The 24,399-nt window shown below is 56.1% G+C and overlaps 1 protein-coding gene across 2 annotated transcripts; it reads right to left on the bottom strand.

The window, feature by feature from the left end:
* Positions 1-2,019: 2,019 nt before the first annotated feature.
* LOC138817740 (protein Hook homolog 2) lies at positions 2,020-14,600 on the bottom strand. 2 transcript variants are annotated; one of them, XM_070008366.1, is made up of 22 exons: positions 14,471-14,600; positions 13,881-13,966; positions 13,727-13,799; positions 12,821-12,871; positions 12,600-12,732; positions 12,438-12,505; positions 11,130-11,192; positions 10,662-10,742; positions 10,403-10,563; positions 9,932-10,072; positions 9,018-9,219; positions 8,376-8,486; positions 8,195-8,282; positions 8,002-8,071; positions 4,931-5,068; positions 4,758-4,845; positions 4,520-4,554; positions 3,890-3,972; positions 3,704-3,807; positions 2,876-2,986; positions 2,733-2,804; positions 2,020-2,648 (listed from the first exon to the last, which is right to left on the bottom strand). In XM_070008366.1, the coding sequence occupies exons 1-22, from the start codon at positions 14,513-14,515 to the stop codon at positions 2,496-2,498; spliced, it is 2,157 nt and encodes a 718-aa protein (XP_069864467.1). In that variant the 5' UTR covers positions 14,516-14,600; the 3' UTR covers positions 2,020-2,495. The 2 variants fall into 2 exon arrangements, with proteins under 2 accessions (XP_069864467.1, XP_069864469.1); XM_070008368.1 differs by having other exon boundaries at positions 3,704-3,804.
* Positions 14,601-24,399: the final 9,799 nt, after the last annotated feature.

Genomic DNA, 24,399 nt, shown 5'->3' with positions numbered 1-24,399 from the left:
TTGCATGCATGAGGCCCTGGGTTGGATTCCTCAGCACCACATAAGCAAAAAGAAAAGAGCCGGAAGTGGCGCTGTGGCTGAAGGGGTAGAGCGCTAGCCTTGAGCTGAAGAGCTGAGGGACAGCGCCCAGGCCCAGAGTTCAGGCCCCACAACCAGGCCCCTCCAAAAAAAAAGAAAAGATTCTCATGGATATTTCTGCCCAAGCTGGCCATAAATCACAATCCTCAGATCTCAGCCTCCTAAGTAGTTAGGATTATAGGCATGAGCCACCAGCACCCAACTTTATTTATTTACATCTTTATTTATTTGTCATACGTGGAGCTTGAACTCTGGGCCTGGGCGCTGTCCCTCAGCTCTTCAGCTCAAGGCAAGTGCTCTACCGCTTGGGCCACAGCATGACTTCCAATTTTCTTGTGGTTTATTGGAGATAAGACTGTTAGGGGTTGGCACTGGTGGCTCACGCCTGTCATCCTAGCTTGAGTAGCTAGGCTGAGATCTGAGGATCACAGTTCAAAGCCAGCCTGGGCAGCAAAGTCCATGAGACTCTTATGTCCAATAAAACACTAGAAAACCAGAAGTGGCGCTGTGGCTCAAGTGGTAGAGTGCTCGCCTTGAGCTGAAGAGCTAAGGGACAGTGCCCAGGCCCAGAGTTCAAGTCCCATCACTGACAAAAAAAAAAAAAAAAAAAAAAAAAAGATTCTCTCGGACTTTCCTGCCCAAGCTGGCTTTGAACCACGATCCTCAGATCTGAGCCTCCTGCGAAGCTAGGCTGACAGGTGTGAGCCACCGGCGCCCAGCTGTATTTTTTATTTTATTTTTGATGCTGGTGCTAGGCTTTCATCTAGCCTCTTCTGCTCAAGGCTGTTGGCCGTTTCCAGTTCTTATAGTTTTGTGTTTTGAGATGAGGTCTTGATAACTTTGCCTGAGCCAGATTCATACTCTCCATCCTCCTGTCTCCATCTCCTAAATTGGTAGGATTACAGGTATGATCTACCATGCCCAACCCATTTTTCCCACTTTGTTATCTACCTTCCTTGATTGGAAAATTCCACTTCATGAAAGCAGATATTTTTCTCTGAACCATCTTTCAGAAAAACACAACAAAAAACAATGACAAAAACAAACAAACAAACACTACACCAGGACTATCAGGCATCCACACCTTAGTAAGAATCCGAGCCATGTGCCAATACTGGGGCTTTGAGTTCTAGCTCAGCTTTTTTTTTTTTTTTTTTGTCAGTGGTGGGGCTTGAACTCTGGGCCTGGGCGCTGTCCCTTAGCTCTTCAGCTCAAGGCAAGCACTCTACCACTTGAGCTACAGCGCCACTTCCGGTTTTCTGGTGGTTTTATTGGAGATAGGAGTCTCACGGTCTCTCCTGCCCGGGCTGGCTTTGAACCGCGATCCTCAGATCTCAGCCTCCTGAGTAGCTAGGATTACAGGCGTGAGCCACCAGCGCCCGGCTAGCTCAGCTTTTTTGCTCACAGCAGAGACTCTACTCCTTGTCCACTACTGGCTTTATCGCTAGTTAACTGGAGGTAAGAACCTCAAGGATCTGTCTGCGCGGACTGGCTCTGAACTTTGAACCTTGATCCTCAGATCTCAACCTCCTGAGTAGCAAAGATTAGGGTGTGCACCAGTAGTGCCAGGCCCTGCTTATCTTTAAAAGCAATGGGTGTATTAGAAATGACAGAATAATGGCATTTGTAGGGAAATGGATGGAGCTAGAAGGAATCATGTTGAGCGAAGTAAGCCAAGAGCAAAGAGACAAATGGTACATGGTCTCCCTGATAAGTGGATGCTAAATCCAAAATGTTAGGTGATATGACAAAATTAATAGGACTTAAGAAACAAAGAACTCCCACTCATCTGGTGGAACCACTACTAAATATCCCCATACTGCTGATCACATGTATGGTGTATAACATGTGAACACCGTTATATGTTATAGACTGTGATAGACAATTTGCTCCAGGAAAGTTAGAATGAACTTGTGACTTTAAATGAGCATCATTATTCCACAAGACTGTGAAATTTGGGAAATTATGTAATCACTTAATCACAATTAAAAAAAAAAAAAGAACCTTGGGGAAGGTAGGGAGGGAAGGTTGGGTGGGGGGAAAACAATGGAGGGGGTAACAATGTTCAAAAGGAAGTGTACTCATTACCTTGCTCACGTAACTGTAACCCTCTGTATAGTATCTTTACAATAAAAAATTAAAATAATAAAAGCAATGGGTGTGAATCCCTTGCCCACTTTCTCTCCCTAACCCTCAGAATCCAAACAGGGTACATTTAAAGTCTTTATTATTCTCAAATAGAAAATCAAGTTCTCTCCCCCAGACAGCTAGCTCATCCACTGGAAGGGAATTAAGAAAAGGAATCACTTTGCTAAAAAGAATTGGGTTCCCGCCACCTGCCCTTTTCCTCCTGGAGCACGGGGCAGCTCGGGATGGCCCAGCTGACGGGGCAGATGGCGGCGGCATCCTGAGGATTGTCAGTGCTTGTCAGAAGGGCTTCGAAGGCTCAGAGACGCCAGACGCCCGAGGGGTCCGCGGCGAGCGTTGGTGGCCAGCCGTTGCTGTGCCAGGAAGGACTGGGCATGCGCAGGTGCCCGCTCTTCCCCAGCTCGCTGCTGCAAGGCCATGCCCTGGAAGGAGGGGGAGCGATGGGCCGAGACCAGAAACGGGCGGAGGCCCCTCCCAGACGCCTACCATGGTAGAAAGGCACTCACCATGTTGTACCAGGCACTGATTAGCAGCTTTTCTTCCTGTTCCCTCTGACTTCGGCTCTTGTCAAAGCCCATCTGTCAGAGAAGCGGGAGTTAGGGCCCAGGCTGTGCTGCGGACAGGGCCAAGGGAAGGGAAGGCCACTGACCTCTAGGTGTCGGATGCGGACGTCTCGCTCTCGGAGCTGGGACCTCAGGGTGTGCAGTTCCGGAGGTGGCCCACCAGGTGGTCGTGGCTTGGGTTCCAGGGTCTGTATGACCTAGGGTTTGGAGAAATCACAGGCAGGGTCACCACCTTGGCCATTTCCTGAGGGACTGAGAGTTGGATCTGAGGCCTTGCATTTATGAGAGAGAAGTGCTCTACCACTTGAACCACATATCCAGCCTTCCTTTTTTTCTTTTGTCAGTTGAAGGGCTTGAACTCTGGGCCTGGGCGCTGTCCCTCAGCTCTTCAGCTCAAGGTGAGCACTCTACCACTTGAGCCACAGCGCCACTTCCAGTTTTCTGGTGGTTCATTGGAGATCAGAGTCTCACAGACTTTCCTGCCCGGGCTGGATTTGAACTGTGATCCCCAGATCTCAGCCTCCTGAGTAGCTAGGATGACAGGCATGAGCCACCTGCACCCGACAATCTTTTTGTTGTTACTGTTGCTGTTAGCTAATATCTTGCTATGTATAACAGGCTAGCTTGGAACTGTCCATTCTTTGGCCTCAGTCTCCAGAGTACAGGGATTACAGGCATGTGCTATCATGCCCGGATGACTTGGGCCCTGTGTGTGTGCGCTGGGGATGGAATCTAGGAGGTCACACATGCCAGGCAGTCATTTTACTTTTGAGCCATACTCTCTACCACTAAACCATGCTCATCTCCAAACCACGCCCAGTATGTAGGCCACGCCCTTCAGAGATTCCTCCCCACCCCCCACCCGCCATCCTGCCAGCCAGTGGGAAGACAGTGGTTAAATCCTGTGTCCTCACCGCGCGGGCCTTGTCCACGTAGCGGCGGCACCGCTCCTCCATGGCTCTCAAGTCTGCGTCCTTTTTCTGCAGGCTGTCCTGCAGCTCTTCAATCCGCCTTGCTGCTGGGGTGGGGACAGCAAGCCCCTGAGCTTCACATAGCCCTCTGAGCTTCCCGAAACCCAGTTACTGCGCAGTCCCGCTTACTGTTGCTGTCAGATGGTGGCTCCAGCTCCTCGATGTATTCTAGTTTCCGCTGTAATTCCAGATCGGCCTCGTGCAGTTTTTGCCTGTGGGCGGGGGAACACTCATTCATTCATTCATTCATGGTGGTTCTGGAGACTTGAACTTAGGACTCCATCCTAGGCTGTTTTCTTGGTCACAGCTGATGTTCTACCACTTGAGCCACACCTCTAGTCCCCAAGGACGACTGACACCCAGCTCCCAAGGATTATTCTTTTTTTTTTTTTTGGACAGTTGTGGGGCCTGAACTCTGGGCCTGGGCGCTGTCCCTCAGTTCCTCAGCTCAAGGCCAGTGCACTACCACTTAAGCCACAGCGCCACTTCCTGCTTTTTCTGCTTATGTGGAACTGAGGAATGGAACCCAGGGCCTCATACATGCGAGGCAAGCGCTCTACCACTGAGCCACCTTCCCAGCCTCCCCCTCCCCCCCCAGATTAATCTTAACAGATGCTGTGCACCAGGCATGGAGGCCACATCCACAATCTCAGCACTTGGAAGGTTGAAGCAGATAGGATGGAGAGTTCAAGGCCAGCCCGGGCTACAGAGTCAGACTCTGTCTCCACTAAAAATATAAATTTTAAGCGTGCTACTTACAGATGCTCCTCCAACTTCCTCTTCAACAGAGTGGGCTGGGGGAGGAAGAGAAACATCAGGGGGTGAGCAAGGAGGGGCTCCAGAGATCCGGACCCTCTGAAGGCAGAGGATAAGGCGCCTCCCGGGGCTGAGGGTACTCACAATGGCCTGCACCGGGCATCGGGCAGCAGGGGAGAGAAGGAGGAGGATTACAGGGGGTCAGGAGGGAGGGCCAGGCAGGGCGGGGATGGGCACTCACGTCCTCGATCTTGTCCCCCTGCTCCTGCAGGGCCTTCTGCAGGTCATCTACCTGGGCCCGCAGCTCAGACAGCTGCTGCTGGTTTAGCCTGCGGGGTGGGGGACGGCTCAGTGCCTGGGGGGGCCGCGGCGGGACCTCCCCCTGGCCCAGGCGGGCCGCCCTGGCTGGCTCACCGGTGCTGCGTCTCCAGCCCGTGGCGCGCGCGGTTGGCCTCCTCCAGGTGGCGCTGCAGCTCCTCCTGCCGCTCGCGGTCCGCCGTCTCCCGCTGGCACAGCCGCTTGTTCTCCAGCTGGAGCCGCAGGAGCGTCTCCCTGCCGACCCGACCCCCGGGGGTGCGCAGTGAGCAGGGCGCCCCGCATCCCGAGGCCAGCAGCGGGGCTGGCTGGTGATGCTAGGGGTTAGGGTGAAGCCTTGGATGGGGGGGGTCCCCAGCCAGACCTTGGAGTAGCACCACGGAGGACCTGCAAGGGTTTTGCCTGAGGGCGGGGCCTGAGCAGAGGGGGCGGGGCCTGGGCGGGGTGGAGAGAAGAAAGGGCGGGGCTGCAGGCATGGGTTTGAACCCCAACCTGCTGCAGTAATGGGAAGAATTAGGGTGGGGATGGTAATACTTCCAAAACTAATATACAAATTCAGTGCAATTCCTATTAAAATCCCAATGACATACATCACTGAAATACAGAAAACAGTCCAAAAATTCATATGGAACAACAAAAGACCTAGAATAGCCAAAACAATTCTAGGGGATAAAGACAATATGGGAGGGCTATCCATGCCGAACTTCAAACTCTACTACAGAGCTATAATAACAAAGACAGCATGGTACTGGCACAAAAACAGACCCGAAGACCAATGGAACAGAATAGAAGATCCAGAAATAAATCCACAGGCCTACAGCCAGCTGATATTCGACAAAGGAGCCAAAGACATACAATGGAAGAAACACAGCCTCTTCAACCACTGGTGCTGGGAAAACTGGGCAGCCACATGCAGAAAACTAAAAGTGGACCCCAGCCTATCACCATGCACCAACATCAACTCAAAATGGATTAAAGAGCCGGGCGCTGGTGGCTCACGCCTGTAATCCTAGCTACTCAGGAGGCTGAGATCTGAGGATCGCGGTTCAAAGCCAGCCCGGGCAGGAGAGACCGTGAGACTCCTATCTCCAATAAACCACCAGAAAACCGGAAGTGGCGCTGTAGCTCAAGTGGTAGAGCGCTCGCCTTGAGCTGAAGAGCTGAGGGACAGCGCTCAGGCCCAGAGTTCAAGCCCCACGACCGACAAAAAAAAAAAAAAAAAAAAAAAGGATTAAAGACCTTAACATTAAACCTGAATCTCTGAAACTACTGCAGGACAAAGTAAGAGAGACACTTGAACTAATAGGCACAGGAAGGAACTTCCTGAACAGAGTCCCAGGGTCACAACAAATTGGAGAGAGACTCGACAAATGGGACTACCTTAAAATAAAAAGCTTCTGCACAGCTAAATCTATCGCAACCAAGCTAGAAAGACAACCAACTAATTGGGAAAAAATATTTACCAGCAATATATCAGACAAGGGGTTAACATCCTGTATATACAGGGAACTCAAGAAACTAATCCTTCCAAACCTAACAAACCAATTACTAAATGGGCAAGGGAACTAAAGAGGGACTTCTCAAATGAAGAAATAAAAATGGCAAAGAAACACATGAGGAAATGTTCACCATCCCTGGTGGTGAAGGAAATGCAAATAAAGACAACCCTGAGATACCACCTTACCCCAGTCAGAATGGCCCACATCCACAAATCAGTCAACGACAAATGCTGGAGGGGATGTGGAGAAAGAGGAACCCTATTACACTGCTGGTGTACACTGCTGGGAATGTACACTTATACAACCACTTTGGAAAGCAGTCTGGAGGGTCCTCAGAAAGCTAAATATTGACCTCCCTTACGACCCAGTCATACCACTTCTAGGCATCTACCCTGAACAACAGGAACCAATATACAAGGACACGTGCACCTCCATGTTTATTGCAGCACTGTTCACAATAGCTAGGATATGGAAATAACCCAGATGCCCCACCACAGATGAATGGATCCAAAAATTGTGGTATCTCTACACAATGGAATATTATGCAGCCATTAGAAATGACAAAATAATGGCATTTGTAGGGAAATGGATGGAGCTAGAAGGAATCATGTTGAGCGAGGTAAGCCAAGAGCAAAGAGACAAACAGTACATGGTCTCCCTGATAAGTGGATGCTAAATCCAAAATGTTAGGTGATACGACAAAACTAACAGGACTTAAGAAACAAAGAACTCCCACTCATCTGGTGGAACCACTACTAAATATCCCCATACTGCTGATCACATGTATGGTGTATAACGTGTGTACACCGTTATATATTATAGACTGTGATAGACAATTTGCTCCAGGAAAGTTAGAATGAACTTGTGACTTTAAATGAGCATCATTATTCCACAAGACTGTGAAATTTGGGAAATTATGTAATCACTTAATCACAATCAAAAAAAAAAAAAGAACCTCGGGGAAGGTAGGGAGGGAAGAGATAGAGGGGGAAAACAATGGAGGGGGTAACAATGCTCAATAGGAAGTGTATTCATTACCTTACTCATGTAACTGTAACCCTCTGTATAGTATCTTTACAATAAAAAAGAAAAAAAAAGAAAAAGAATTAAGGTGAGAGAGTTAACCAGGCTAATGTACACGGGGGCTGAATCCTGGAAGGGGCTTAAATAAAGACTGGAGGAAGGGTAGGCCCTGGTGGTGCATGCTCACAATCCTAGCTTGACTCAAGAAGCTGAAGCCTGCCCAGGCAGGAAAGTTCTGTGAAGCTCTTGTCTCCAATGGACCAGGAAAAAGCCAGAAATGGAGCTTGAAGAGAAAAGCTAAGGAATTGCATCTATTCCCTGAGTCAAGCCCCAATACCTACTACACACACACACACACACAATAGTAATAAAGTGGTTAGGACTAGAGCACGTGGAATGAAGCCAGGTGGGCTGGACCTACTTTGTGACCAGAAGATGGATGGTGGATTTGGAAATGAGCAGATTTAGGAATTGGTGAACCTAACTGCCACCCAGCTACCCCCTGAGGCCTACGCCATGGAACCAGGCTACTATTGATAGGTGGCTACCTGACTGAGAACAAAAGGTAGGGGATGGATTGGGGAGGGGAGGCAGGAGGGGGGTCCCCAGCTGGGGTGGTGAGTCCAGAGTTCCGAGTGACTTCTATACCTGAGTTCCGCAGGCAGGATCTCAGCAGCCAAGTTTTCCAGGCCAGATGGTCTAGGGTCCAGTGAAGAATCTAGAGAATGTGAGAGAAGTCTTCAGGTCTGTATGCACCCCCAGACCCTGCACTTAGGGGCTCTCTTTGAAAGGATCATCAAGTTCGGCCCCAGGGGCAGGTCTCCATGTGCCTCCAGCTCACCAGCCTGAGTGAAGCCCCTGGGCTGCAGCTGGGCGCAGCGCAGCTCCTCATTGGCCTCCCGCAGCGAGTCCCTCTCCGCCAATAGCCGCTGCAGAAACAGGACGCCACAGATGCCACGGGAGGCCGGCCTGGCCTCCTAGCACGTGCAGGGAGCAGCCTGCGCCGTGGCACCCAGCCTCACCTCCTTCTCCTTGGTCACTGACTCATACTTCTCCTCCAGGTTTCGGCACTCAAACAACCATTTCTCAGCCTTCATGGCCTCCTCTTGCCGCTGGCCCTGCAGTTCCTGAACCTGAACACGGGGGGGGGGGGGGGGGGGGGGGGAAGGAGTGCAGGAACGGATGGGAAAGAAGGAAGAGTAGCCATTGAGTGGAGGGCAGCAGAGGGCGGGGCCGGCGGAAACTTCCGGGGGCAAGACCTTTGGAGGGGGCTGGGAAGGTGGCTCAGTGGTAGAGTGCCTGCCTCGCATGCATGAGGCCCTGGGTTCGATTCCTCAGCACCACATAAGCAGAAAAAGCTGGAAGTGGCGCTGTGGCTCAAGTGGTAGAGCGCTCGCCTTGAGCCGAAGAGCTGGGGGACAGCGCCCAGGCCCTGAGTTCAAGCCGCAGGACGGACAAAAAAAGAACTTTGGAGAGGAGAGTCCTACAATCCAGAACGGCAACTGGCCACAGAGGGCGAGGGCGGGCGCAGGGCATGGCGGTGACGTGAAGGCGGGACTTAACAGTGCGGGGCGGAGCCACGGGTAGAGACGTGCGTGGGGCGTGGCTTGGGTAGGGGCGTGGCTTGGCTAGGGGCGGGGCCTCCCAGGAGCCCTTGCGCGCACCTGTCTCCGCTGAGCCTCGAGCTGGGCTCGCAGGGAGCCGGCCCGCCGCAGCTCGTCCTCCAGCTGTCGCGTGCGCTCCGCGTGGCCCGCGTTGCGTTCCTCCAGCTGCCGCACCTGCCGCCGCAGCTCCCTCAGCTCGCCCAGGCGGCGGCGGCAGCTGTTCAGCGTGGCCTCCAGCTGCCCGGCGCGCTCTGAGGACTGTCTGGGGAGGAGGGGTGGGGGGGTCAGCCGAGATGCAGGGACCGATCAGCCAGGGATGGTGCTGGGGGAGGTCATTACAGCAATGGTTAAGCTCTCCAGGGATCCACGGGTGGAAATGGGCGGGGCGGGGGGGGTGCTGCAGGATTGTGGGATTGCAAGGGGAGGACCCAGAGAGGGACTGAGGAGCTCCCGAGGACACCTTAAGGAGCGCTAGAGTTTTCTGGTGGTTGGTCGGTTGGTCGGTTGATGGATTGGAGACCAGGCTAGGTAAACCAGGAACAGGCAATTCTCCTGCTTCGCCAGGGTTAGAATTACAGGAGTGCACTACTACGCCCGCCTCAGCTGAAGGGTCTTTAGCAGGTGCACTGAGACACCTTCTAAAAGTTGCTGCAGGGTCATGAGGTGCTCCTCAGGGTTACAGAAGAATGTGGGGGTGAGGGGCCAGGGGTACCGTGCAAGAGAACAGCACACCCTGGGGTGCTGTCGGGTCCCATGGGTCCAGGAGGTTTCGTCCAAATCAGGTGACATGGTGAGGACTGAGGAGAGTGCCGAGGGCCCTGGACAGGTACTGCAATGTGTGGGACTACATGGGGGAGTCTGGGGGCATTGTAGGGCCCCCCTGGATATACGAGGGTTACAGAGGGTGCTCTGGAGCTATGAGTGCTGGAGCTATGAGGTGGGCACTCAGGGAACCCCCCTCCACACACACTCACCGAAGCTCGTCCATCTCATCCTTCAGGGCTTGGGCCTCCTGGGCCAGGCTGGTCAGCGCCTGGTTTCGCTGCTGCAGCTCCGCGACCTCCCGCTCCAGCTCAGCACAGCGCAGCCGCTCATCCTCCCGGCCGCTCTCCAGCCTGGGGGTGTCAGGGAAAGCACACAGAAGGACAATGCCAGCCAGGCACTGGCTACTCAGGAAGCTGACATCTGAGGATCCCAGTTCAACGCCAGCTTGGCTTTAGGATGACTCTCCGAAGAGACTCATCCCCGTTAACCACCAAAAGGCTGGAAGTGGTGCTGTGGATCATGTGGTGCAGCACCAGCCTTGAGCGGAAAAAGCTGAGGGACAGCGCCCAGGCCCTGAGTTCAAGGCCCAGTACAGGCTCCCCTCCCCAAATGGGGGGGAACACCCCTTTCCCCTAATCCCCTGCCCTGCCTACCCATGGCATGTCTCCAAGGAACCACACCTGAAGTTCTCCTCCTGCAGCTGCTCCAGCTGTGACTGCAAAAGCAGCAACTTCTTCGCAGTGAGGCCAGAGGCGCCCTCCGCTTCGGCGCGCCCCACGCGCTCCCGCAGCGCCGCGTTCTCCTGCGCCAGGCTCTGCTTCTCCTCCGACAGGAGCACCAGCTGTGGGCAGGACAGGTGGGTGAGCTGGGTGGCTGACGCAGGCTCTGCGCGCAGCCCTGCCCCCAGCAGCCAGGGTTGAACTCCCTAGCTTGGCCCACCTGCCGCTCCAGATCCAGACAGTGGTGCCGAAGCTCATCCCCCTCCTCCGCCTCCTCACTGAGAAAGTAGTACCTGCGGGACTGGGGAGAAGGCAATGGGGTTCAGGGAGAGAAAATCCGGGGACCCAGGAGAACTGGGGAGGTAGGAATGCTATGGACAGAAAAGAGGGGACTAAGGAACTCCCCAGGATCTCAGAGAGGCTTTGAGGACTAGGAGAAGGATGATTTAGAACGCTGGGGGTGTGGTAAGAGACCAGGGCCTAGGTTTATGCTAAAGCCAAGAATGAGGGGTGGAGCCTAATGGAAGAGGCGGGGCTACCAGAAAGCAGAGCAGTGCTGAGATTGGTGCAGTGAGGGGACGTGCCCGCAAGGCGGGACCACCCAGAAAACCCACCCCCTTCCACCTGAGAAGGTCCTGACAAACAGCAGAAGGGTGGGAAACCTTTAACAGGGACCCCACACTCTTACCTGAGTATCAAAGTTGCCATATGATTCTGGCGACAGGGAGTCGGGGGTGTCTTTGGTCATGAGCTGCGGGGGGGGGGGGGGCGCACTGTGAATCTCTCCACCATCCCATCCCCCTGGCCAATTTATTCATTTATTTTTTGGTGGGGATACTGGGATTTGAACTCAGAGCCTGAGAGCTATCCTTGAGTTGTTGGTTGTTTTTTTGTTTTTTTTTTTTTTGTCAGTTGTGGGGCCTGAACTCTGGGCCTGGGCGCTGTCCCTCAGCAATTCAGCTCAAGGCGAGCGCTCTACCACTTGAGCCACAGCGCCACTTCCAGCCTTTTCTGCTTATGTGGTGCTGAGGAATCGAACCCAGGGCCTCATGCATGCAAGGCAAGTGCTCTACCACTGAGCCACCTTCCCAGCCCTATGTCCTTGAGCTTTTTCAATCCAGGCTGGTGCTCTACCCACTTGAGCTCCACTTCCACTTTTTGGTGGTTAATTGGAAATAAGAATCTCAAGGAGGGGCTGGGAAGGTGGCTCAGTGGTAGAGCGCTTGCCTTGCATGCATGATGCCCTGGGTTTGATTCCTCAGCACCACATAAGCAGAAAAAAGTGGGCAGTGGCCTTGTGGCTCAAGTGGTATAACACTTGCCTTGAGCTGAAGAGCAGAGGGACGGCACCCAGGCCCAGAGTCCAGGCCCCATGAAGACAATAAATAAATAAAAGTCTCCTTTAAAAAAAAAAAAAAAAGAATCTCAAGGAGCCAGGCATCAGTGGCTCACACCTGTAACCCTAGCTACTCAGGAGATGGAGGTATGAGAAGCAGGGTTCAAAGCCAGCCAAGAGCAGGAAAGTCATGAGACTCTTATCTCCAATCAGAAAAAGCTGGAAGTGGCCCTATGGCTTAAGTGGTAGAGTGCTAGCTTGAACACAGAGAGGCTCAGGAACAGTGCCCAGGACCAGCAAAAAAAAAAAAAAAAAAAAAGTCTCAAGAATGCTCCTGTCCAGGCTGGCTTTGAACTCAAATTTCAGTCTCCTGATTATAGACCTGAGCCACCAGCACTTGGCGGTAAGGCCAGTTCTGCCAGAAAACCCTAATCCTGAGATTGTTCTTCCAGCCTCTGACTCAGATGGAGGTCAGGACTTTTGGGCCTGCAGGGAGGTGACTTAGAGTTGACCGGAAAATAGGACAGAGAGATCTGGCCAGCTGACTTCCAAGTACAGCCCAGACCTTAACCAGGACAGGGTTTGTGCCCAGTTGCCTTTGGCACAGAAACATGCCCTCCCCAGATGTTCCATGATGGCCACACAGGTGGCCCCACCCACCTCCTGGATGGCTTCCATCACTACGTGCTGAACAGATTCCTCCAGCGTCATGATTCTCTGGATATGCTCTGGGGATCAAAGGGGTGGGGGAGGTGATTGAGACTGAAGGCCCCAGCCATCTTCTGGGGACCCTCATCACTCTCCCTCTATCCCTCTTCATACCCTGCTTTTTCTCACAGCTGATAGCACAGCCCAGCACCAATTGAAGCAGCTTGCCCAGCTCGGCAGGATCTGAGAACTCCCCGATGAGGCTCACATCTGGAAAATGCTGTTCTGAAACGGGATGTCCCAGAACCTGCAGACAAGGGGGAGACAGGTGTCAGGTTCATGGACCCTCCTTCTTATCCCAACCCAACCCTGGAATACCCTGGAGGACTGCTCACATCCTGGGAATACTCCACCAAGCTCCGTAAGATCTTCTCCAACTTGCTGACCTGGGGAAGGTCAAAAGGCTACACATACAGCTGTCCAGAGGCCCTCCAGGACCCAAATTCTCTGCCCTCAATTCTTTTTATCTCATTTCTTCTTCTCTGTTCATCTTATCCCGCCTGGTCCATTTCTCTGTGTGCACACGCATGTGTTGGTACTGGGGCTTGAACTCAGAGCCTGGGCATTTTCCCTGAGCTTTTTGACTCCAGGTTAGAGCTAGACCACTGGAATCAGAGCTCCACGTCTAGCTTTTTATTGGTTCAGTGTAGATCTACAGAGTCTCATGGACTTTCCTCCCCAGGTTGGCTTTGAGCTACAATCAAGCCTCAGAGCTCAGTCTCCTGGGCACCTAGGATTATAGGCATGAGCCACCAGTACCTGGGCAAACTTATGTTTTATCTCTTTTTGAGTGTTCAGTTTCTAGGTTCAACAGATAGATGAAAGAACAAACTTTGATGACTCCTCAGACATCTGCTGCTGTAATACTGAGAGCTGGTCCAGGGCTTCCAGTGCTCTACTACTTGAGCTATGCCCCTATCTCTTCTTTCAGTTTATTTGGGTTTGAAATCAGGGCCTCACCTTGCTAGACAGGTGCTCTACCACATGACTCACAGCCCTATTTCTTCTTGTTGTTTTGAGACAAGATCTTCATTCTTGTGTCCAGGCTCAAACTGGAGAGCCTCCTCCTGCCTCTGCCTCCCAAGTAGCTGAGATTACAAGTATATGCCACCATATGCAACTGATCACTAGATATGTGTCCCTTTTCCGGGCCAAGTCTGTGTGTCCATCACCATCATCTAGTTGGCTCTTCCCTAATCTCTCTCCACCACCCTGCCCTTAGTCATAAGTCCACCTGTCACCTTCAGCCTCCAGTTGGGACCTGGGTCCTGGCAGATGCCTTGGAGCCATGCTTCGTTGAACCAGGAGGGGTCTCTGGAGGGTGAGAAGGTGGGATGAGTTGTCTGGGGGACCCTTTTGGGACCCCCCCCCACACACACCCTGAGCCTCACTCACATCTGGTTGAGCACATAGGCTACAGCAAGGCCGTTGCTTAGGTCCTGGGGGCTGGCACAGGGGGGCGGAACTTGAAATGTCTGTAACTGAGTAAGGGAAAGGAATGGAATAACTGGGAAATCTGGGGACCCGGGACCACCATGCTTCTCCCAGGGCAGGGCAGGCGCTGGCCCGCCAGCCCTGCGGGAGGAGCGGCTGCGGCGCACCTGGGTCTGGAGGGGGCGTGGCCTCACCTCACCTCTGCCCCACAAACCCAGCGCGCCCAAATCGGGGCGGGGCCACGGGTCACCTGGGCCCTTCAGGCACCACGTGACCAGGCCGACACACCTGTGTCCTCCCCCCACCCAGCCCTACGGTGAGCCAGCCACAGAGGGGCGGGGCCTCACCTGCTCGGTCCACGCACACCTGCCACGTGACGGGGGCAGATACTAAGGGCACAGTCCAACCGCCCAGCAGGCCAGACGTCTCCCTTCCTTCTTCCAGCCCCAGGAAGGAGGGAACGGACCGAGGGCCGGGAGGGGGGGCGGGGGGATCCAGGGCGAGAGGAACGGGTGCACACCTGTCCCCAGCCCCGCCCCCTCCCGACCTACCCAGGTGAGCAGAGACGCGCATAGCTCGGCCTTGTCCACGCTCATGGCTCCGGATCCGATTCGACCCCGGGCCACGGAACCCCAAGCGCCGCAGCTGCTCCGGGTCCGCCACCAGCGAGCGCCCGCTGCCCCGACCTCCCGCTCAGCCTAGAGCGCCGCCCCGCCCCGCCCCCGGGCCACAGGCTCCGCCCACAACACGTGATCGCTCCCCCCTGCCAGCTCTTGTCTCCAGATCCGCCATGTTCCATCCGGGCACAGGTCAAGGCACCCACGTCGCCGCTAGGGGTCAGCCTGGCCCCAGCCTTGCGCACGGAGAGGGTGACCACGCCCCCCGACTCCCAGCCCCGCGGCTCATGGGGGGGGGGGGGTAGGGGAGCCTGGGCCCCACCCTGCGTTACACGCACTTTCCCGTCCTGTTCTGCAGCTGGGAGAACTTCTGTCTAACCTTATGATGGGAGCCTTCCTCGGTGCGGGGAGGCGCGAACTGTCCTCCGGACGTGGGGGGGGGGGGCGGGGGGGGGAATCCGAAGGTGGGGGGGGCGGGGGGGGAATCCGAAGGTGGGGGGGGTCACGATGGTAGAAGTGGCTCGGGGAGTCCTGCCAGTCCTGCCCCGGGGTACGGGGGGTCCTGCCCAGGGGCACGGGGGGGTCCTGCCCCGGGGTACGGGGGAGTCCTGCCCCGGGGTACGGGGGGGGGTCCTGCCCAGGGGTACGGGGGGGTCCTGCCCCGGGGTACGGGGGTCCTGCCCAGGGGCACGGGGGAGTCCTGCCCCGGGATACGGGGGTCCTGCCCCGGGGTACGGGGAGTCCTGCCCCGGGGTACGGGGGAGTCCTGCAGTCCTGCCCCGGGGTACGGGGGAGTCCTGCCCCGGGATACGGGGGTCCTGCCCAGGGGTACGGGGGTCCTGCCCAGGAGTACGGGGGTCCTGCCCCGGGATACGGGGGTCCTGCCCAGGGGTACGGGGGGTCCTGCCCAGGAGTACGGGGGTCCTGCCCCGGGATACGGGGGTCCTGCCCCGGGGTACGGGGGTCCTGCCCAGGGGTACGGGGGTCCTGCCCCGGGATACGGGGGTCCTGCCCAGGGGTACGGGAGTCCTGCCCAGGGGTACGGGGGTCCTGCCCAGGGGTACGGGAGTCCTGCCCAGGGGTACGGGGAGTCCTGCCCAGGGGCACGGGGGGGTCCTGCCCCGGGGTACGGGGAGTCCTGCCCCGGGGCACGGGGGGTCCTGCCCAGGGGCACGGGGGGGTCCTGCCCCGGGGCACGGGGGGTCCTGCCCCGGGGTACGGGGGTCCTGCACAGGGGCACGGGGGTCCTGCCCCGGGGTACGGGGGGGGGTCCTGCCCCGGGGTACGGGGTCCTGCCCAGGGGTACGGGGGGGTCCTGCCCCGGGGCACGGGGGTCCTGCCCAGGAGTACGGGGTTCCTGCCCCGGGATACGGGGGTCCTGCCCAGGGGTACGGGAGTCCTGCCCAGGGGCACGGGGGTCCTGCCCCGGGGTACGGGGAGTCCTGCCCCGGGGTACGGGGGAGTCCTGCCCAGGGGTACGGGGGTCCTGCCCAGGGGTACGGGGGTCCTGCCCAGGGGTACGGGGGTCCTGCCCAGGGGTACGGGGGGGGTCCTGCCCCGGGGTACGGGGGGGGTCCTGCCCCGGGGTACGGGGTCCTGCCCAGGGGTACGGGGGGGTCCTGCCCCGGGGCACGGGGGGTCCTGCCCCGGGGCACGGGGGTCCTGCCCCGGGGCACGGGGGTCCTGCCCAGGGGCACGGGGGCGGGGCGCGAGCGTGGTCGATGGCGGGAAGGCTCAGCCTTCCTCAGGAGTGGACCCGCACAGTTGTGCAGTCTGGATCCGTCCCCACTCAGGTCTCCCTGAGCCCTCGAGGCCCCCATCCCCGCCCCTGAGAGCCCCAGGCCGGCCCACGCTGCCGGCCCCCCGCAGCCCACCAGGGGGCGCGCGGGCCGCGGGCGGGGGAAGCGCGCCCACCGCACCCAGACCCCGCCGGGCGGCGAGCCGGGCTCCCGGCGCCCGGGTCCCGGGTCGGGGTGACGAGCGTCAACAACAGAATCGCCAGCCACCATTTCGGGGATGCTTCCTGTGTCCAGTCGCTGCGTAAACACGGAGGCGCCCACAATGCCCCCACGACCCCCAGGTCCCAGTTTTGCAGGTGCACCCGGCGTTCAGGAGAGGGGTTAGAGCCCCAGCCCGCGCCCTTTGACCCCAAAGTCCCCTAAGGAGCCCCTCCCTGGCAGGCGGGCGGGGTGTGTGCAGTAATTAGAGGTTATTAGCTGCACCCCGAGGGAGGGGCGCGTCCTGCTGTAGAGGCGGGCCCAAGGTGCAGAGGTGGGGCGCTGCTCCCCGGAACCCACAGAGTCTGGCTCGCGGGACCCTGCCTCGGGGTGGGGTCGCCAAGGTGACCGTGCCCCCTGGCTCCCTTCCCACGGACGCGGAGGCTCCACCCCCAGACGCCGGGTTCCAGCCCAGTCAGAGGCGCAGCCGCCCGCAGGCCAAAGCCCAGGAGGCAGATTACACCCCCACCACCCCCACACCCCTCGCCTTGTTTTCCAGACTCCAGCCCCTGGGGGGAAGGGGGCAGGGTTGAGGAGAAGGGGACCAGGGCCAAAGCTTCCTGACTGGGCTGCATGTCTTCCGGCTGGCCGGCTGGCCGCTGTGGGAACAGCTGCGGCTGACTCCCCTATCCTTGAGAATAGAGGGAGCTACCAAAAGGGGGACACAAAACCTCCCCCCCCCCCAGGTGGCAGAGAGAGGTGGACCAGGAACAGTTAGAAAATGAGGGAGAATGATGGAAGGGACGACACTGACCAAGACAAGTGATCGAATCTCTTCCTATAACTAAATAATAATGACCAACAAACAAACAAGAAGTGGAGCTGTGGCTCAAGTGGCAGAGCATTAGCCTTGAACAAAAAAAGTCCAGGGACACTGTCCACGACCTGAGTTCAAGCCCCAGGACCAACACTAAAAAGAAAGAAAGAAAGAAAAAGGGATTGAAGCCCTGTGGCTCATGCCTGTCATCCCAGCTACTCAGGAGGCTGAGATCTGAGGATCATGGTTCAAAGCCAGCCAGCTGGGGCAGGAAAGTCTGTGAGACTCTGATCTCCAATGAACTACCAGAAAACCGGAAGTGGCACACAGCGCCCAGGCCCAGAGTTCAAGCCCCACAACCAACAAAAAAATCAAATAAAAAATAAAAGGGAGGTGCATGAGCATGCTAGGAACTTCAAATATAGTTATAGATTTTGGAGTGAGTGTCACATGTCACAGAGATTTCTGAAGATTAGGGGAAATTTTAAGGGAATCAATTTAAATTGTCCTGATGTTGGTGGGACATCCCAGATATCCAGGGAGTCAACAGTAAAATAAAAAGCTGGGGGCTGGGAAGGTGGCTCAGTGGTAGAGCGCTTGTCTTGCATGCCTGAGGCCCTGGGTTCGATTCCTCAGCACCACATAAACAAAAAGAAAAAAGCTGGAAGTGGTGCTGTGGCTCAAGTGGTAGAGCGCTAGCCTTGAGCTGAAGAGCTGAGGGACAGCGCCCAGGCCCAGAGTTCAGGCCCCACGACCGGACCCCCCCCAAAAAAAGCTGGGAGCTGGTGGCTCATGCCTGTAACCCTAGCTACTCAGAAGGCTGAGGTCTGAGGATCGCAGGTGCAAAGCCAGCCGGGACAGGAAAGTCTATGAGACTCTGATCTCCAATAAACCACCAGAAAACCAGAAGTGGTGCTGTGGCTCAAGTGGTAGAGCACTTGCCTTGAGCTGAAGAGGTGAGGGACAGCGCCCAAGCCCAGAGTTCAAGCCTCACAACCGACAAAAAAAAAAAAAAAGTAAAGCCAGGCATTAGTGGTTCACCCCTGTCATCCTAGCTACTCAGAGGCTGAGATCTGAGGATCATGTTTCAAAGCCATCCTGGGTAGGAACATCTGGGACTCTTATCTCCAATAAACTACTTAAAAAACTGGAAGTGGCCGGGCGCTGGTGGCTCACGCCTGTAATCCTAGCTACTCAGGAGGCTGAGATCTGAGGATCGCGGTTCAAAGCCAGCCCGGGCAGGAGAGACCGTGAGACTCCTATCTCCAATAAACCACCAGAAAACCGGAAGCGGCGCTGTAGCTCAAGTGGTAGAGCGCTCGCCTTGAGCTGAAGAGCTGAGGGACAGCGCCCAGGCCCAGAGTTCAAGCCCCATGACCGACAAAAAAAAAAAAAAAAAAAAAAACTGGAAGTGGCGCTGTGGCTCAAGTGGTAGAGCGCTCACCTTGAGCTGAAGAGATGAGGGATAGCGCCCAGGCCTAGAGTTCAGGCCAACAACACCAAAAAAGAAAAAGAAAAAAAGAGTAAAATGAAGAGGCTACCCAGCTCAGTGGTAGAGTGCTGGCCTAGCATGCATAAAGCCCTGGGTTAGATTCCTCAGTACTATATACACAGAAAACAGCCTGAAGTGGCACTGTGGCTCAAGTGGTAGAGCACTAGCCTTGAGCCAAAGAAGCTCAGAGACAGTGCCCAGGCCCTGAATTCAAGCCCCATGACAGGCCAAAAAAAAAAAAAAGAAAAGAAAAAGAAGAGTAAAATAAAGGTCCATGAGCCAGTGACTCCTGCCTGTAATCCTAACTACTCAGAGGCTGAGATCTGAAGCGTGTAGTTGGAAGGCAGCCTGCACAGGAAAGTCCAGGAGGCTCTTATCTTCAATTTTCCACCAAAGAGCCAAGAGGTAGAGCTGTGGCTGAAGTGGTAGAACACTAGCTTTGAACAAAAATGCCCAGGGATATCACCCAGGCCCTGAGTTCAAGCCGCAGTATTGGCACATACACACATCCTCAGATTTAGGGGATGGATGCAAAGCCATTTTCAATACAGGAAGTCCTAAAGTTTCGGAGTGACCAGAACCCTCCTTTTACCCAGATCTAAGCCAGAAGCCCCTAGCTGGTTTGGGGACCCCCACCCCCGCCTGCCTGTTTCCAGGAACAGCTGGGCCCAGCCTGGGTTGTGTTGCTGGGAAGCCTGTGACTCACCCTCCCTGTGGCCACAGCTGGACCCTGGCCCGCCCCTCCAGCCTGAACATCTGGGCAAGGACTCACTCATCAAGGCTGGGGCTTCAGGGTCCCATAAGAGGAAGACAGTACCCACCCCATCTCCCCTCCTGACTCAAAATACTGGGTAGGCCTCACACACCATCACCTTGGGGGATCTGGCAGCACCCCTGTACCCCAAATGCTGACCTTCTGCCTGGAAGTCCTCTCCTACTCCACCCCTGTTTCTGTGTCTCTGAGTATTCAGAGGGGTCTGTGATTGTGTGTGTGTGTGTGTGTGTGTGTGTGTGTCCATTTGTGCCTTGGTGTGGTTTTGTGCCAGTACTGGGGCTTGAACTCAGGGTCTGGGTGCTTTTTCAATTAAGGTTGAAGCATTCCACTTACAGCTTTTTTTTTTTTCCTTTTCTTTTCTTTCTTTTTTCTTTTTTTTTGGCTGGTTAATTGGAGATAGTCTCACAAAGCTGGGTGCTGGTGCTCAAGCCTGTTATCCTAGCTACTCGGGAGGCTGAGATCTGAGGATCACTGTTGGAAAGCAGCAAGGCAAGAAAGTCCATAAGACTCTTATCTCCAATGAACCACCAGAAAACCGGAAGTGCAGCTGTGGCTCAAAGTAATAGAGCACTACCCTTGAGCAAAAAGAGCTCAAGGACAGTGCTCAGGCCCTTAGTTCAAGCTCTACAACGCCCCCCTCCCCCCCCACACACACAAAGTTTCAAATTTGTCTGCCCAAGATCAAACTATGATCCCCAGATCTCAGCCTCCCGAGTTGCTGGGATTACAGGTGTGAGCCACCAGTGCCCAGCTCCCATTATGTCTTGGCATCATATAGTTTGTGCCCCTCTAGGTACAATAAGAAGGGATGTTTTCAATAAAACTGGGGAGTGAGGGGGTGGCTTCAAGCATCTTGGGTATAACCTCTCATTTTAGGGTGACCGGGAATCTCATGCTCTCCAAGTATCTCTGTATGGTCAGGCAGTTTGGTTGGCTACTCTGATTGTATCTTTTGCTGGTGTGTTTCCCTACTTCACCATCCTCCTTAGGAAACCTGGGGGGTGGGGGGAGGGATTGGGGTCCCTGTTGCTCTTGGTGTGGAAGGTGACAGTCGGCCCTTCAATATGGCCTCGGGTTGTGTGTCTGTGATCCCATTTTCTCTGTGGTCCATGTGTCCTGGTCCACGGGCCTTTGACTATCTGAGTATGGCTGTCCGTCGTGGCCTTGTGGCTTTCTGTGATGGAATCCTACTCCTGTGTCCTGTGTTAAGTCTCTGCCTTTATCTCGTGTCTCTGTGGCCACCATCTCCAAGGAGGGGTGTGTGTGTGTGTGTGTGTGTGTGTGTGTGTGTGTGTGTGTGTGTGTGTGTGTGTGTGTGTGTGTGTGTGTGTGTGTGTGTGTGTGTGTGTGTGTGTGTGTGACGATCCAGACCCGGGACTTTCTGCCCTGCTCTGTGATGGCCCCGGGGAGGGGGGGGGCGTGCGTGGCTCTGTTTGTGTCCCCCGCACACGCTACGGGTGACCCGCGTGGCAGGTGCATCCGGTGAGCCTGCGGTGACCTTGGGAAGGATGCAGGAGGGGGTGTGTGTGTGCATGTGTGTGTCAGGGTCACACCAGCCTTGGGGCTCAGTGTGCGCGTGCGGGATGGGGGGGCTGCACCCCGCATCTCGGCGAGGGGAGGTGGGGCGCCCCTTCCCCCGGGAGGCCCCTCCCCGCGCTGCGGGGGCGCGGGCGTGCGTCGTGCGTGACGTGGAGACACCATGGGGGTCGCTGCGTGCGTGGAGGCCGACGCGGTAGTGCGTGTGAAAGCAGGGCGGAGGGGGGTAGCTGGGCTGCGTGCGTACGTGCGTGCGTGCGTGCGCGCGCGCGGGGGCGGCGGCGGGGGCGCGCCGGGCCTCCCCGCCCAGCCCCGCCGAGGCCGGGGCGCCGCGCGCGGGCCAAACCCCGAGCGAGGGGCTGCCGTTAACCCTTTCCTGCCCGACCTGAAACTTGGGGCCCCTCGAGCGAGCGCCGGGGGGGCTCCCCCGTGGCGGCGAGGGGCCGTCCCCGGGAGGGAGGACCCTTCCTCTGCGGAGCGGAGATGGCACCCCCTCCCCCCCACACGCCCGGTTGCCATGGGAACCAGCGCTTCCCGCGCTCGGCCGGGCGGCTGCACCCCGCCCCCACCCCTCCTCCCCTCCCAGCCGCCCCTCTGCTCCCCCACCCCGTCTCCCCCGAGGAAGGAGGCTTTGGGGGGCTGGAGGGGGGGAGGCCAGCCAGGTCCGGGGTGTGCGTGACTCAGGCCAGTCCGGGGGTCCCCTGGCCGCAAACCAGCTCCTGCTTCTCCACCCCGGTGACTCACCCCTTCTCGGCTTCCCCCCACCTCGGGGGTGACTCAGGTCCCTGAGGAGGGGGCTGCGGACGCTAGGGACCCCCCCCCATGCACGCACGCACACGCATGCACACGCACACCACCAGGCAGCCAGGACAATGAAGATGCGGGGCCTGAGAGGAGTGATGGGGTGCGGGTCCCCCACCCCGCTGGCTGCGGCCCAGGGACCCCCGGGCGCTTCCCACCGGTCCGAGTTGGCAGCCCCCCCCCGGGAACCCAGCGCCCCCCCCCCAACCCACAGGAAGTTTTGGCAGAGCCCCGCCGTGGCGAGGGAACAGTTAAAGCCGTTTTCTTATTCATCTAGGGGCCCATTTTGACTCAGAACAAGCGGGTACCCCCTTGGCCTCATGGGGGCCTGGGTGCCAAGTGCACCCCACAATGGGCCGTTTTTGTTTTTTGAACCAGAAGCAGGGAAGGTGCTAAAGGGGAAGGGGGGAGGGGAGTCCCAGGGAACAGCGTTCAGAGCTGAGTTCAAATCCTGTGTCTGCCCTCACTCTTCCCATCTGAATATGGGGTGTGTGGGTGACTATGTCCAGCCGACTTGTGCTGGGGACACGACGATGAGTAGCTAGGATGCTTTCGTCTCAGAGCTGGACATGGTGAGAGGCAGGGAGGGGTTACCGCTGTCTGTCTGTCTGTCCCTGGGACCTGAGAATCCTGTCCGGGTGCACAACATGAGGGAGTGATCCGTGCCCCACCCGGGCGCTGGGAGGCCGTGGGGTTCACAGTGGCCACCCCCTGCCCCAGGCAGGCACCCAGGAAGTGAGAGGCGGGGCAGGAATGAGGCAGAACCTGTTGGGCTCGTCCCTTCCCCGCCCCCCACCCTCATTCCCGCGCTCTGACAGGGACCCCCCCTCCCCACGCCACCCGAACCCCACCCCCTCGCTGCCCTGGACGCCTGGGTCCTGACCCTGGGGTGGCCGCAGGGAGGGGGTGTCCGAAGGAGACGGCGTCTCGCGAACATCCGCTGGACAGACGGGAGGGTCAGCCCCTCCCTGGGCAGAGCCGACGCCAGCCAGGGGCAGAGTAAACAAGGCCTAGAGTGGCCAGACTGGGGGCGATGGCACAGAGTCACCCTGTCACCTTGGCACAGGGACCGCCAGCCAGGGGACACACAGACAGGGTCTGGGCAAGGGAAGGGAATGACGGACCCAGACCAGAACAACCCACTCAAAAACAAGACAGGGGAGTTCGGGGTGCACAGTAAGACGCTGAACTTGTGGGAATCTGATCGTATAATAGTCGTGGAAGTGAATTGCAGGAAATGGAAACAAGAAGTTTTCTTTCCCCTCTTCTGTTGTTTTTCTTTTTTCCTTTTTGTCTTGTTTATTTGTCTTTGGGAGGGTAAGCAGGGGCACAGAAATGGAGGGGCAAAAGGTGAACAAACATAGCAATGGTACTCACTAGACACTATGTGGAAAATGAACTATACAAATTGTGGGTGGAGACAAGAAGGAAAAACGGGAGGGGAGGGAGGGATGATCTTGTCCAAAAAGAAATGTATTCTTGGGGCTGGGAAGGTGGCTCAGAGGAAGAGCGCTTGCCTTGCATGCCTGAGGCCCTGGGTTCAATTCCTCAGCACCACATAAGCAAAAAGAAAAAAGCCAGAAGTGGCGCTGTGGCTCAAGTGGTAGAGCACTAGCCTTGAGCTGAAGAGCTGAGGGACAGCACCCAGGCCCAGAGTTCAGGCCCCACGACTGGACCCTTCCCCCCCCCCCAAAAAAAAAAAAAAAGAAATGTATTCTTGCTAGGGTTGGTGGCTCACACCTGTCATACTACCTACTCAAGAGACTGAGATGGTTCAAAGCCAGCCCAGGCAGGAAAGTCTGTGAGACACTTATCTCCAATTAATCACAAATAAAAGGTGGAAGTGGTGCTGTGGCTCAAGTGATAGAGCTTGAGCAAAAGGAGCTCAGGGATACCACTCAAGCCCAGAGTTGAAGCCCCAGGACCAGCAAAAGAAAAAAGAAAAAAAAGAAAATGTCCTCTTTACCTGAATTAGGTATTTACGTAACTGTAACCCCTCTGTACACTGCCTTTATAATAATCAATTTATACAACTGAAGTTGAGCTTAGGATTTGATTGCTAGCAATGCAAAAAGTAAATGAAAGAAAAATACATGGGGCTGGGAATGTGGTAGAGTGCTTGCCTAGCATGCATGAAGCACTGAGTTCAATTCCTCAGTACTACATACACAGAAAAAGCCAGATGTGGGGTTGTGGCTCAGGTGGTAGAGTGCTAGCCTTGAGCAAAAGAAGCTCAGGGAGAGTGCCCAGGCCCTGAGTTCAAGCCCCAGGACTGGCAAAACAAAACCAAAAACAGAAAAGCAAACAAAAATCAAACACATGCAAGCAGCAACAGGTGAGAAATAGGCAGACTGGGACAAATCAGTTCTTTACATGGAGAATGTGTCAGACAGACAGACAGACTTCTGGTAACCAGGTCAGAGAGAAACCGACTGGGCAACTTGGGACATGTGCAGACACATGCACACACAGCACCTGACACACCAAGGGTGGACACACACACAC

This window comes from Dipodomys merriami, unplaced genomic scaffold, assembly GCF_024711535.1.
Source record: "Dipodomys merriami isolate MVZ:Mamm:240054 unplaced genomic scaffold, mDipMer1.0.p SCAF_70, whole genome shotgun sequence".
NCBI classification, from domain to species: domain Eukaryota; kingdom Metazoa; phylum Chordata; class Mammalia; order Rodentia; family Heteromyidae; genus Dipodomys; species Dipodomys merriami.
This window is presented reverse-complemented; position numbering and strand designations above follow the sequence as displayed.